This window comes from Melanerpes formicivorus, unplaced genomic scaffold, assembly GCF_026170545.1.
Source record: "Melanerpes formicivorus ecotype bairdi unplaced genomic scaffold, bMelFor1.0.p_v2 SCAF_14, whole genome shotgun sequence".
Classification (NCBI taxonomy): Eukaryota; Metazoa; Chordata; class Aves; order Piciformes; family Picidae; genus Melanerpes; species Melanerpes formicivorus.
The window spans coordinates 8,048,686-8,063,131 of NW_027142366.1; the positions used below are offsets into that span (position 1 = coordinate 8,048,686).

Below are 14,446 nucleotides of genomic sequence, written 5' to 3' on the forward strand. Positions count from 1 at the left end.
GTGATACCGTGATGCACATTTCCAACACTTTGGTACCTACCAGCACTTGACAGACAAACTCTTTCTTAAAATTCTAAGTCTTTAAGAGAATTGAAGCTACTGTTAGTTGGCCTGGGAAACTCTAAACTCTGCTCCAGGCACAGATCTAGACATGTAAAATGAAATCTAAATTATGTATTTTTCATGACTACATGGCACATTAATAAAAAATTTGCTACTCCCTGAAGCCAAATTTAACATCCTGTTCCCAAATTACTATTAATTTCCTTTATTCCTATGATCTATCTTTTTTTTTTCCCCCTCACATCTTAAGAATTTGCTTTTGAAAACTAGAGTCTTTGTGGTTCTTCACAAGTCTGAAATCAAAAGCATTGGGGAAGCTGACAGATAATATAAATCTGAGATAGTTTTTTTTTCTTTCCAGCCCTTTACCTCAGGCCTTTGATCAATGATAGCCCAACTGAAGCCTCCAGAGACCTTCCAGTCTAAAAGTCTGATCTAGGACTTCTTTTCCTTAACATGTCACTTAGGTTTTATGTTTTTCTCTTAATGAGGTCTATAACAGCATTGCAGATTTACCATACAGGGGAACACCACCAAACTCTTTAACGCCCACTTAGGATCTCCTGTGAGCCCTCCTCTCCACAGCAAGGAGAGGGCATCACAACAAGAGACAGGTGCAAGCTCTCTGTTCCCAGGGCAGCAGAGAGGCTGCACCTGTGTGGAGCCTGGACCAGGTCCTATATAATCCTCCTTGGGCAGCCAGGGAGTAAGCTTGTGGTAGCAGTGAGAGATGGGTCTGTTTGTAGAGCAGCAGTGCCTGAGCATCTCAAGGATGTGGTGAGTGGAGTTTGGGGGAGGCTTGGGGGGGAGTGTTGAGTCTTTTCTTTACTGCTTTCTCATTTTGTCCTCTTTTGTTTGCAGGTTGTTGCTCTTATTTGTTGTTTTGCTGCCCTTAGTCTCTTGTTCTGAAGGCCTGGAGGATCAGGATCTCTTGGGTAATGAGGCCTCTTTGGGCTGGTAGTTGTGTGGATATCAATTTTGGGTTTGTTTGGAGTTGCTTCCCCCCTACCTTAGTGTGGATGGGGGCTCTAAGGTGGGGCTGGGTAGCTGGAGGGCTTGCAGGGTATGTTTCCAGGAGGGTGATGGTGGAGCTGATGGTGGTCTTCCCTCTGCAGAGAGTGTGACCTGTCATAAGGATAGTATAGAAGTTGAGTTTTCCAGAGAGCTTGGCAACTACTCCTGGCATGTGTGCGTTGTTGGTATGTATTGCTACTGCCTTGCCTTGGCCCTTTGCTATAGCCCAAGAGCAGGTGCCTGCCTGAAGGACTCACCTTCCCTGCTCTCCCTAGATGGCAGTGGTGAGGAGATCATGTCCTGTGACTACACTGTGGATTATGAGAGGCTGTTGCTCAGTGTCCTGTCTGCCAACTGTACTAACCTGGAGGTAAAGAGGTCTTCATTCTGGGAAGATGCTGTGATGGAGTGTGGGATATTTTTCCTGACAAGGACTGGATTTAATAGTGTTTCTAGTCCCTATCCTGTCATAGGGATAACTTACAAAACTTCTAAAAGACCAGCTCATGCCAGAAGTCAAAAATTACCCAAACACTTGGTCTTTCAAATGGCAACTAAAGCCTCAGAGGGAACTGCAAATGTTTTTCTGTGAAGGGATTGAGCTGCTATAGATGATATCTTGCAGAGAGATGGACAAGGTTCAGCAGTTTGAGCATTTTTCTCTTTACACATATCTGTAGATAACTTCAACTCCTATTCATAGCATGTGTTGTTAGCTGCTCTACAGTAGGTGGGAGGCCAACCCAAACTACTCAAGCAGAGGCTTTACTGATATCTGTTGCTCCTAGGCATTTGAAACACCACAAATCTCTTGGTGTTTATTAACTTGTCTCCTGAACAACTGATTCTGGAACTACTAGTTGTAGTCCTTAGTTGTCTTTAACTCCTGCACTTCTCAGTATCTTCTGTTCTTCACCTGAACCTTGTGACTCCATGCTGTACTACAGAACTCATCTCTTTCTATAGGACACTTAAAGCAATAATTCGTGGTGTCCTTGCATGGGTACAAATACCTAAAATGCTGAAGTTTGAGTTTAGTCTCAATGGCTTTTAGTTGCCTTTATGCTATGGTGGGTACTGCTGCTTCCAGTTGATATCTCCTGTCTATAGGATGGTCAGTCCTGGCTCAGATTGAGGCTGATGGTGAATGACACAATGGGAGAGGAGAAGAATATAACCTACAGCACTCACTGCAGTAGCAATCATGCAGATGAAATCACTGCTCCTTTCTTTGCTGGCACAACAAACTGTACAAAAGACTTCATGGCAGTAAGTACAGGAAAGGGGGTCCTGAAAATCTTGCTTACAGGCTGCAAGATAGGATGGCTGTCTCCTGAAACTGTTTAGCTGTGATCTGCAGCAAGCTGGGGAAAGCTCTAGCCAGCTTCAGGGAGGTCTGTTGGCTGTATGTCCACCTTGGCATGACCATTAGCTCCTTGGAGAGCTAGCTTTGCAAATGGTCATTAGTGATGCACATAATGATGCTCCAGCCCTATTGCAAGGGGAAACTGGGATGCTGGTGTCCACTGCCTGCTTTGGAAAACTGTAGGAGAGATCATTCTTAGAATGTTGTAGGTCTGTTTGCTCCTGTAGGCTAACCCTTGTGCTGTGTTTCAGGTTACTTTCCCAAGACTCCTTCTGAGCTTCAGTGATGAGGATATGGTACGTGTCTCCTCTCTTGCAGAGGGAGGGTTGGGGAATGTCTAGATTTTGGATCTAAGCTGAGCTTGGTGTTTCCAGGCTGGGGGAGTTCCCTCTCTGGAGTGTACTTGTGTGCTCTTGAATGTAAAACCTGTGAGTTTGTAGCCCTGCAGAGTGAAGAACTATGTAATGCCTTGCTGCTTCTGTGTGGTTGTGCTTTCCTTTCCTGAGGATCGCTTGCTTTGCAGCTTCCAGCAGCTTTGATGACCTGGACTCTGTCAATTGATGATGGAATGAGAATACATCAGCTGAGCCTTGGGCAAGCCATGCAGCAAGGCTATAACCTTCTATCTGATGATCAGAACCTGATCTTTCAGGTGACCTTCACTGCCACCGGAGTTGTCTCTTACAAGGTAGGTGAGCAGAGAGCTGGCACTGAGGAAACAGTGCTGTGTTAACAGAGGTTGGGTATCTCTTTCCTGTAAGCTTGTGGAAAGCACCTGCCTGTCATTGCCAGAGCTGATGCAGTGCTGTGCCTAGCCGGTGGTTACAGAGCTCTCTAGCTTTTTGTATAGCACTTGTTGAACTGCCCAGCCCTATAAAATGAGGACCCAGTGTGTGCCTCATGGCACAGCTGATGGGCCTCTACTATAGCTTGCCCTGTGAACATCTGACTGGCAGCCTTGTGAGCAGATCGTTTTTGAGAAGGTATTCAGATGAACAACAGCAGTCCTGAACCAGATGTAGTACATGGCCCTGTGGGGTAGGTGTAATGATAAATTGGGCTGAACACTCTAACAGAGCTTTATCTTCTTTGCCAGCACAATGATAAGGTCCTCTACACTGTGGCACTTAAGCTAATGTATGGCCCTCCTGAACGCAGGCTGACTGTGGAGTCAAGAATGCTTTGTGCACCAGGTAATGCATGGAGAAAGTCAGAATTTGGTTTGCTTCTGCCCTGAGGGAACTGGTGGTATATTTAATGGAGTTGTTGTTGCAGGTCCAGCAGTCTGTAATGCAACACACATGGCTGTTGTCATCCCAGCCTTCCCAGGCACTCTTATGGCTGTGGGTGTAGAGAATAGGACCATCCCCATGGACAAGCTCCAGGAAAATGGGATTACTCTGGATGGAAAGAAAGAGATCAAGCTGCATATTAGCAGGAGACTCCTGAAGTCCAGGGTGAGTTGTAATCCTCAAGCCACAGCTGTCAGTATGATCACAACTCCTTGTTGCTTACTCACGTAGAGCACAGTAACTTTGACCTTGACTAAGCACCTGCCAAGTCAGCCATGTGCCCTGTGGCCAAATGAGGACAGTTGTGTTTTAAATGCAAACTGAGTCATTATAGACAGGCATCACTCAAAGATGAGTTTCATGAAGTCTCTTGCTCAAAACAGCTAGAGATGAAAACATTCCTCCTGGAGTGTATTAGTGTTAGGCATGCCTGGAGCAATGCAAACTAAAACCTAGTGAAGGGTGGGGAGCACCATGGCCTCAGGGCTAATGTGGGGGGGAACCCAAAAACCTTTAACATGCTGGTGGTAAAATGAGCTCTCAGGGGCATGAATCTTGTATTTCAGGTACATGGGAGGAGCTGTTCAGGACTTCAGCCCTACATGTCCTCTTTGAAGCTGACTTTTCAATTCCATGGGGAGACTGTGGCAATGGTGATTCACCCAGAGTGCCCCTGTGACCAGCATGCACCAGTAGGTGAGTGACTTCTGCAATGGACTTGGTCTGTGTGCTGCTCAGAGGGTAATCTTTCAGCTTGGCTTGTTCCTGAATTAGTTTTTCTCAGGAAAGGGCATCACTAGCTAAAACACAGCAGCTCTTGTCAGACTATGCTGTCACTGACTGGTGTAACTTACGTGAACCTCTATTGCAGCTGCTGTATGCACCCAGGATGGGTACATGGATTTTGAAATCCTTGCTGATAGTACTACACCACTGCTAGACTTGGATACACTTAAGCTCAGAGATCCTACATGCCGCCCAGCCTTCAAATCTGCTTTGAATGACAGGGTTTGGTTTCATGTCCCACTGAATGGATGTGGGACCAGGTACTGGGTAAGTGTGTAGCCAGTATTGCTGCATTCCTCATGCATTGGGAATGCCCTTACTAACAGAGTTTGTTCTCTGCAGTTTGATGGGGAGAAGATTGTTTATGAGAATGAGGTGACAGCATTAGGGGCAGACCTTCCACTGCGTGTGATCTCAAGGGACAGTGAACTCAGGTGTGTCTGGGAGCCTGTTTGAGTAATACTAAGTCCTTGATATTCTAAAAATTAACTTCAGAATTACCTGCTCCTTCCTTCCAGGCTAACAGTCCTGTGCTCCTTCAGCGGTGGTGATGCCTCCCTCACTGTAAGGGTAGATAACTCTCCTTCTCTGGCTTCTTCAGTGAACCAAGGTCCCCTCTCCTTAATTCTTCTAAGCTACCCAGGTAAAGCTGACTGAGCTCTAGGGAGGCAACTAGAACTTGATGGGGAGTGTGTGTGAACTGTTCTGGTGCATGGGTTTCTAATGGCCTGATGTGCTTCCTTTCCCTCATGTGTGCTGCTTGAGGCAAGTGCCTTAAAATCTGTTACTCTAGCACAAACTGCAGCTGATAGACCAGCTGCTGTTGATTTCTAGACTAGAGTTTTTTCAGGAGTGCTTGTGAACAGTTATCTAACAAGCCTTGGTTCTTGCAGAGAGCTCATACAGGCAGCCGTACCGTGATGACCAGTACCCAATTATAAGGTACCTTCGGCAGCCAATCTTCCTGGAAGTGCAGGTCCTGAACCGCAATGATCCCAACCTCCATCTGGTGTTAGATGATTGCTGGGCAACAGCTTCACAAGACCCGAACTCACTTCCCCAGTGGAATATTGTTGTTGATGGGTGAGTACCCTGGAAGCACTTTTGGCAGTGGCTGGGGGAGGATACACTAATTCTTCCCTACCACTACTTAGGAACAGCCCCAAGTGTAAGGGCTTCATTTTGACACAGCCCACCAAGCACTGCCCTGGTATGCTGGGACTTGTGGAATGATGGTAGCTTATAAAATCCCCAAAACTTCTCTACCTTGCTGTTCTGACTTGTCTTACCTATTGGCAGGTGTGAGTACGACCTGGACAGCTACAGGACTGTGTTTCATCCTGTGGGGCATGGTGTCAGCTATGCTAACTATCGCCAAAGGCTGGAAGTGAAGACTTTTGCCTTTGTCTCTGGTGGCAAAACCCTACCTGGCCTAGTAGGTGATGTTCTCCTTCTTAGAGAAGTAGATAGAAGGAGTTACTACCCCAAAATAAACAGACTTCTCATTTTCTGTCCTAGGTATACTTCCATTGCAGTGTTCTGATCTGTGATCGTTTTCACCCAGACTCCCCTTTGTGTATGACAAGATGCCCAAGACCATCTAGAAGCAAACGAGGTAATGTCTAAGCAGATGTCAGGTGGTACTTAAGATAACCAACTGTACTATGGGCTTCACTGTTGTTATATTGCTGTTGTAGAGAGTGGGATGCCAGGTGTGAAGTCTGCAGTGGTGAGCTTACAGGGTCCTGTTCTTCTTGTGCCAGAAGCATGGTCTAGAACCCAAGGTACTAAGCCAGTGCAATGATACTGCATGCTGCTTGGATCCAACAAAGAGCTGTCTCTACAAATTATTTCTCTGCTTGCTTTGCAGGAAACACTCCCTCGAGTAAGGGGGCATGGGCTGGCATTATGATGACTGCTGCTGGCACTCTCTCTCTGGTGGCCACAATGCTACTATTTTTGGCTTTTCTCAAATGTCTAAAGAGACGAGCATCCATGGTGAACATAGTATGTTAGTGTTTTATATGAATAAACTTGGAGGAAGTGTGACTGCAAAAGTCTTCTGGATGAGTTGTGTAGTGTGGAGTTGCAGCATGGCACTCAAGCAAGCAGACCAGGCAAAGATGGGTGTCAGCCTTGCTGAGCAGTGGCACTGCTCTGTCTTTAGTCAGGGCTCTAGCTGAGATGAGAACTGAGGCTTTTGGAAGCTCAAACCTTTTGGGTAAGACTCAAGTGACACTGATTTTCCCCTATACTGGGTGGTTTCTTCACCTCCTTAGTTGAAACATGGGGTTCTTGAATCTTTAATGCTTTTTACTCTGCTAGGTTCCACTGTGTTGCACTGGTGGTCAGATTGGACTAATGGGGTGCTTTGAAAAAGAATGATTTGAAACAAAGGGTCTAATAGGCTCATGAGTAGGCTTCATGCTCTACTAACATGACTTCTGATACAGTGATTTCTAGTCTGTCTTGTATGGTAAATACTTCAAGCCACTTATGGACTGTAGAAAAACAAACTAACCAGAAATAGATCCAGTAAACAGATTGTTCTCTGACAGGTACTGGAAAGCCACAAGTAACCAGTCAGTGCAGCACTCCTGTTCCATTAATTCTTTCACACTCCCTCACCTGCATCTAGTTATGAAACTGCTGCTAGTCCTCTTAATCATCTCATCTAAGACTTGGCTTTAATGATAATACTGAATATTCTGAGTACATCTGTTCTGAAATCTCCTGTTGCTGTTACATTCCTGCTGTACATGCAGCTCTGATCTCTGAGCTTTGTGGTACAGATGGGGGATAAAACCTGGCTTTGTTCAAATGGGTTAGTAACACCCAGCACTTCATAAAACATCATTTACCACACCCCACCCCTAATCCCAAACCTGCCCCACACCACTGTGGCATGATCTGCTACACACCACCCAAACTATTCCCATTATTTCCTCTTGTAAAACCCAGAGGCTGGTTTTTTATGTTGCTTTTCCTCTCTGGAATGCTTTCCAAATTCAGGTAGGTTTGAAGATTGTTACCGTGTAGTCAAACTAAATACCACTAGGCTGCAGGCAGCTAACAGTTTAAGCGTGCTTAGCTTGCAGGCAAAGAGGGGGAGAGTTCTAATGCTGCCTCTTCATTAGTGCCACATCAGTTGGAGGCTGGTTGTGCTATGAGGCTTGCGTTAGAGCTGTGGCTTCTTTATGCTCTAAGTCAACTGATTTCTCCTTTTCCTAGATCTGATAGCTCTGTTAAAGTGGATGTTAACTTCCTACATTTCCTGCCCCTGATGTTACAAGTATCAGTTTCTGTTTACTGCCTTCACTAGCAGATTATACCCAAAAAACTAATTTTCAGGGGAAGCTCTGCTTCTGTGGTCATGTACAAAGAATGTAACTTGTACTCAGTCACTGTCTAGTATAGAAGAGTCTAGCAGTGCTGGATAAATGAGTTCCAGCTGTACTTCCCTTTCAAGCACAAAGGTTTGGAATTGCATCCAGTGCAAATACAGCTTCTAGTGTTTTTGCTACTGTCTATCCTAGAGGTGGTGGAGCAAAAGCACTGAGTCACTAAAGATTTGCTGTGTACTTGAGGTATGCAAACATCTTGGATCTTTATTTCTACTGTACTTGAAGTAGAGCCTTTGGCTTTTCATTTAAGGTTTGGGTTTTTAATGTCACTGTAGCTATTAATTGCAGCTTTCAGCATAGGTGAGGACAGCAGTTTCTGTAGATGGAAGAGACCACCTGACACAGATTCAGTCATGCAGTTATGATTTTTATTTTGTCTTCTCTACATGTTGTCTTAAATGCTCAAGGAACTGAGGCATGACAGTATAACTGCATGTGACAGAATGAGGATGGATGAAAGGGCTCTTTTTCACTGTGTACCAGCCTTAAGTTAACCACTGTCTGGGCATTTTATGCAAACAAGGACAGAGATATCACAATTCCAGCTCTGACCTCTGTGCATGCAAGGCTTCAGATCAAGCCAGTGGACAGACTCTACTGCTGAATGTCAACATGCTGTGCATAAGTAGCAGAGGGCTGGCACTCATCTGCCACAGCCCATACTTCTCTTAACAAGTATTATTAATGAGCTATTTTTAATACAACAGACTTCAGGATACATTGTCTAACTACTGACAGACATGTAGTACTGAGGACATGGTGATTGGGAAGGCTTTAAGCTGTTGATCATAGTGTCAACAGAAGTACACTGAAATTAGGAATTTTGCATTGGAGAGGTTCATTTGCAAGTAACTTATCAGCCTGATGGAGGTTAGGGTTGAAATGATTGCTTAGGCTATTATCCAGCAAACCATCTACTATACTTCAGTCTTGTTGACTTAGTACTTGAATGGAATATGAAGTATTCCTATGAAAGCTGGAGAAGTGGTGCTTGATGAAGAGGGTTAACGTACTTGACAGCACATGGTACCTAGAACTATGGGCTTTTAGCTCTTCTGAGGCAAATAAAGCTTTCAATATTCACTCAATCTTACTCATTTTTGTGTGGGAAGAGATTGGGGTGTGTTCAGGCAGTCTGTGTTTCCCATTGCTGGATGGACACCTGCTACAGGATGGGGAGAACTTACTAAGTACTGCTATCTGGACTGGGGAGTGAATGCATTGTAGAAGGAATGGGAGCTAGTATCTCCACGAACTGATAGGGATGAGCTCTAAGAAGTTTTAATCTGGAGGCTTGCAGTAGTGAAGGTGTTCAAAATCTCTCACTTTTCTGTAGTAAGGGCATGGGCAATACTTTTGTTCTTTGACTTTTGTACTATACTTACTGACTGAGGAAGAGACAAAGGGGCTGCACACAGTGGCTACCATCCAGATCAAAGGGATGTCTCCTCTTGCCTGCTTCTCTCTAATATTGTGTGCTTAGGGGAGTCTGTCAGACATATCTCCTCTCAGGTGAGCTTTCCCTACTTGGAGAATTAACTCTGTAGTTCTCACAAGGTGGCTCAGAGGAAAAGCTAGAATGAATAATATCTAAATCAAAGAAAACACATGATGGTTGGTTGTTGGGTTGTTTTGTTACTTTCATCTCCAACTTTGTTTATGTACAGGAAGAAAAGAAAACATGTTGCCAGTAAAGGTGATACTGTTTCTCAGCTCCCTGTCAGTGTTAAGATGCCTATTAAAGTTCACTTTATAAATACAGGGATTCCTGTACTGCCTTCAGCCCTGATGTCCCTCTGGATGTGTGTGGAAAGGGGAAGTGTGAATGATGCTCCAGCAAGAGGTAGCATAGGCAAAGAGACAAAGAACTTGCTGCATATGGAGTTAGTCTCAAGCTTGAGCTCAAGCAGCTGCTTCAGGAACTGCAGGAAATATGATTGCTCCAATCATCCCTTGAAGAACTTAGGATGTAAAGATGAGAGCCCATTGATGCCAGTGAACTGGCATCTTTAGGACTGAGGACCTAGTTGGATTGGGAAGGCTGCTGCCATTTCTCTGCTGGGCTGGTGCTGTTCTGCAGCAAGCTAAGAAAGCAGCTGAAAGTGAGGCCTCTGTACTGTTTCCTTGGCCTTCCTTGTTAAGGACTTCTTAGCTCTACTTCCATGTCTAATTAAAAACAAACACCTCAGCAAACCAGACAACCCACACACCTTATTGTCTCCAGTAAAACCACCTGATCTATACTGATCTAGTTTGATTTCTTCAGCATATTCCTATCAAAACCTGTGCTAATGTAGTGATGACAGCACTGAAATGTGCTCTTCCTGAGAAGCTTTGAAACAGCAGTGACTGATAAAGACACAAGTCAGGACAGCAGGACTGAAACTGTTCCATGTTTACCTGCTGGTAACTGAGAAGTCACAGCTTTGGCTCCTGATAAGTGCTGACAATTTTCTGCATGTAGAAAAATCAGTTTAAAACAAAACCAGTTAATGTGAGGCCAAATTCTGAACTGGAATAAATGGATTTACTTCATTGTCTGCTGAATTTAAGCTTTGCCTGCTCCCTTCAGCAAAAGTTGAGGATGTAAAGGAAACTTGGGGGAAAGGAGAGATCCTTTCAGCTGTGTATCCACATACAAGCTGTGGCCTAAAGCTTTTGAGTAGTGTGGAGACGGTAGTAAGGGTTTTATTGCTCTGTCTTTGGAATTACCTTCTGGAAAGCTATTAGATGCAACCTTGCCTCAGGGATTGTTGGCTATGTGGCTCTCTAGTGGCTGGTTGCTGAATTAATATGCTATTAAAATAAATGGCTCCTGGAAATCTAAAGAGTTGGAGCTGACTGCCCAGGTTAGAGTGCACCTAAATAATTGTAGGTAGGTTTGTAGGGTTGATGTTTAATTACTTTATAGGAGCAGGAAGAAATCAAGCTTGAAAGGTTTTAATTTAGTAAAACTGAAGTAGTCTATGTGTTTTAGCAACTAAGTGTTATTGGTTAAAGAATTTGGTCTGGACTCCTATATTTCAAGATATCAGAATACTTTTTTTTAAGCAGTTACCTGATGTACCACCAAGAGGTGCTTGTTCTCTTAAAAGAGTTGTGTAGGACCTTTGCTTTTGTCCATTTTTCTGCAAGTGTTTGCTGTTAGTGTTTTAAAACAACTACAGCTCCATGATGTTGGTTGCCTTGTGCAACAGGCTTGATTGTCAGTGAAGATGCACAGTGGCTTCTCTCCAAACTGCTCAAGATGGGCCTGTACAAACAGTAATGTGCTTTAAGATGTGGATTTATTGAAGTGTTGCAGCCAGCTGAGGAAATACAACAGGATATCCATCTGCACCAGATATCCTGACAGGAGTGAGACACTATTCTGATTCCTCTCTTTAAAAATGTAGACAGGATCTAATCATTGCACTACAAAGCAAATTGGTGACTTAGTGACAGCTGTTCTTTAACCTAGCTTTCTGCTGTTCCCTGGGATGATAAAGAACTACCTTGCAGAGTGATCTGCAAATAAGTCTGTCTGATCACTTTTCAATTAAACGTTTTTCAGTAAGCCCAGTAAATATATCTAGTTTCTGATTCTGGAAAAAAGGGCAACTGTTCTGGGTTTAAAATGACAAAATGATTCTCACCTGCTGTTAAACCCCTCAGAGCTGGTGTGTTAGGAAGGAGATGAAAGCATGGTTGTCCTGTTCTTTAAAACTTCTTGTGAAGTGCTTATGCTTCCAAAGCACCCTTCAGAGGGCAGAAAACATCCCTTCCAATTCTTAATTTCTTCCTTGGTATGCTTTACATGTGAAAGTTCTTGAGTTTTAAATAGTGGTAGTGTTTCAGCCCTGGGCTGAGGATTGCTGCTTGTTCTGCACCAAAACACTTTTAGTATGTAGGGTAACCTAAAAAACAGGCTTGAAAGCTTTTGATCTTTTGTTGAGAATACTTCATACCTGTTAGGGAAGATGTAAATAACAATGCTAAACAGTTTCTGCCCAAACAATGCCATGAGTCTGTCTTCAGACCATGTAAAGGTCCACATGGTAGTGGAACTTGTTTCAGCAGGAGAGGAGTGGCTGGTTTCTGGGCCCATACCTGGAATACTGTGTGTCTTGCTACTTACCATAGATGGCCACCAAATGCAGCAGTGGCTGCTCTCTCAGCTGTATTTTCCTGAATGCTTTTGCAGGGGCCACAGCATACACACGGCAAGGATTGCCACAGGAGGCTTCCTGAAGTGAGTGAAGGTGAAGGAGTAGACAGCAGCCAGGTAGCAGTTAATGGACACAGCTGTGAGGATGTAGGTGCTGGAATGGGCAGCCAGGACAGTGATGATTGTGCACACTGTCTCTCCAAAGCTCTATTCCCCAGCAGCTGGTGGATGAAGAAGGGCATACCCAAGAGGAAGAGCAGGTCCACCAGGGAAAGTCTGATGGTGAAGATACCTGGGACACTAGTGCTAGGGCTAGATTTCTTTAAGACTGTACAATGATGCCCAACATGAGCTATGCTTGCCCTGTTTAGCATTATCTGCATTCTGCTCAAGTCACCTGCAGAGATAAGTGTAAGCAGGAAAAAAATCAGCTGTTCCAGGATCACTAGTAAGGACATGCCTTGTGCATATCCTGGTTTCTAACAGTGCAAACAAGAACAGATGTTAGGCACCTGTAAGTCAAGGAAGTGTTTTCTGTGGCTGTGTTTAATGTTTAATTAAATGCACATACACCCTCTCTTTCCTTTTTCTCTAAGCATCCTAGCATTAGATGAAGCACAAAGGTGTCTGTTGTTCCATGGGTGTGCATTTATACTCTTTCAAATGCATGTGTATCAATGGGTATGTTTCAGTATGTCTGTACCTATATTCGTATCTCTCATACAGCTCTGGTCCACTCTGTGGGCAATAACACTACCATGCAGGCTTTTTTTCAAAGCCCTATCTCATAACAGATTCCCCCACTTCCCTTCTGCCCACACCTATTATTTATATACTGACATTATTTTCACTTACCTGTTTATTGCACTTACTAAGCAGAGAGAAGTTTTGAGTGGCTCTGGAACTGTTGAGGACGCAGCTGTTCAAGCTCTGTCTATTTCAAAATCCATCCTTCAGGGACAAACGGGTCCCCAGCTGCAGCTCAGTGATGCTAGTGTTTCATGTTAAAAGAACAGCAATTGCAGAGTCCTTGGAGATCGGTGGGGCTGCTCAGAAAGCATTGCTCTGAGCATCAGGAGAGGCAGCTCCTTTGCTTCCTGCACCACCACCAGGCAAAAGTAATGTCAAAATGTAATGAGGCAGTACCTGTCACCAAGCTGGCAGCAGAGTGCTGGAAATACACTTACAGAGGGAACAGAATTTCATTTTAATGGTAGAAGCAGCAACTGGGGATCTGCAGACAGACTAAGCAATGAGCTTGTGTTCCTGAGAGGCAAATGCAGCCTGGAAGTAAACAAAATCCTCTAAATAAAATGCTGAAAGCAGACTACTCCTTTAACCCAAAATCAAGCTTACAGCAAGGTTTGCAAGCACAGATTGAGGTTAATCCCTTTAGGTTGTGGAGCACGATCATCTTCAAAGTGCAATGGAACAAGCTGGGCAAGTATGCAGGAAGCCAGTATTTCCCAGCTGTGCTGGTTAAGTTGCAGCACAGAGGGACAAACAGCATCATTATTTCTCTACTGTGAAGTGCCTCTCTACTTAATTTTCAAGACTTAATCATGGTGATAAATGTATTTTTCATCTTAGGCATACTGACATGACAATATGAGATAAAATAGGGCTGTAGTCTCCCACAGTCTGACATCATAGCAGCTTGGCCTGTAGAAAAGGTAAGACACTGGAAACTGAGTTAAGGCAGAAATTATGATAGTTGCCACTCCATTATTTCCTATGTCTCTCTCACTCTGCCCTTAGTAGCTGGTAAGATCCTAGATGGAGAGTATTACTGTCTAGAAAGAGATAAAGAAAGATCAGACTCAAACTATCTTCTGATGATAGGGGACAGTAGTCTGGGGGAAGGCAGGAAGGATTCTGTAACGACTAGAATGCTAGTTCAAGACTCAGGTCTAGCTAGTCCTAAGACCTATTTCTATTTCAGTACTTCTCCTTAGTAAATTAGAAATCTCTTGTTCTAGTCTTTATTCTGTCAATCCTTCACATGCAACAGGACTTCAATAAATACTGGAGCCCTTTGTTAACTACCATCAGGTATCATGTGTCTCCTGCAGACTAACACAGAGCGGGGCTAAGGATGATTTCACTCTGGTGTTGAAGTGTGGGGTTAGTTTATTACAACAGCTGAAAACACTTCTACCAATAGTATGTGGAACACATTGGAGCTCAGGTAAAGTCAAATAACATGTTGGTTTAAGCAAAATGAGAGCATGACACTAGTTTAGACCTTTAAAATTCTGCTCTTGCCTTTAGAGGCAGGTGGAGCTGAGTGCCCTACAGTTTGTGGCTCAGCAATATTGGCCAGACAAAATACTTTAACATTGACTGAGAAGAAAAACTCAGCTCCAAATATAGC

General features: G+C 44.0%; 1 protein-coding gene across 1 annotated transcript; it reads left to right on the forward strand.

Moving 5' to 3' along the window:
• Window positions 1-783: 783 nt before the first annotated feature.
• Window positions 784-6,567, forward strand: ZP2 (zona pellucida glycoprotein 2). The gene is made up of 18 exons (XM_068147398.1): window positions 784-840; window positions 925-998; window positions 1,179-1,262; window positions 1,353-1,447; window positions 2,188-2,346; window positions 2,695-2,739; window positions 2,967-3,131; window positions 3,540-3,636; window positions 3,719-3,900; window positions 4,302-4,431; window positions 4,607-4,788; window positions 4,864-4,955; window positions 5,040-5,164; window positions 5,415-5,604; window positions 5,821-5,956; window positions 6,040-6,136; window positions 6,219-6,305; window positions 6,392-6,567. The coding sequence occupies exons 1-18, from the start codon at window positions 794-796 to the stop codon at window positions 6,535-6,537; spliced, it is 2,133 nt and encodes a 710-aa protein (XP_068003499.1). The 5' UTR covers window positions 784-793; the 3' UTR covers window positions 6,538-6,567.
• The last annotated feature ends 7,879 nt before the right edge of the window (window positions 6,568-14,446 follow it).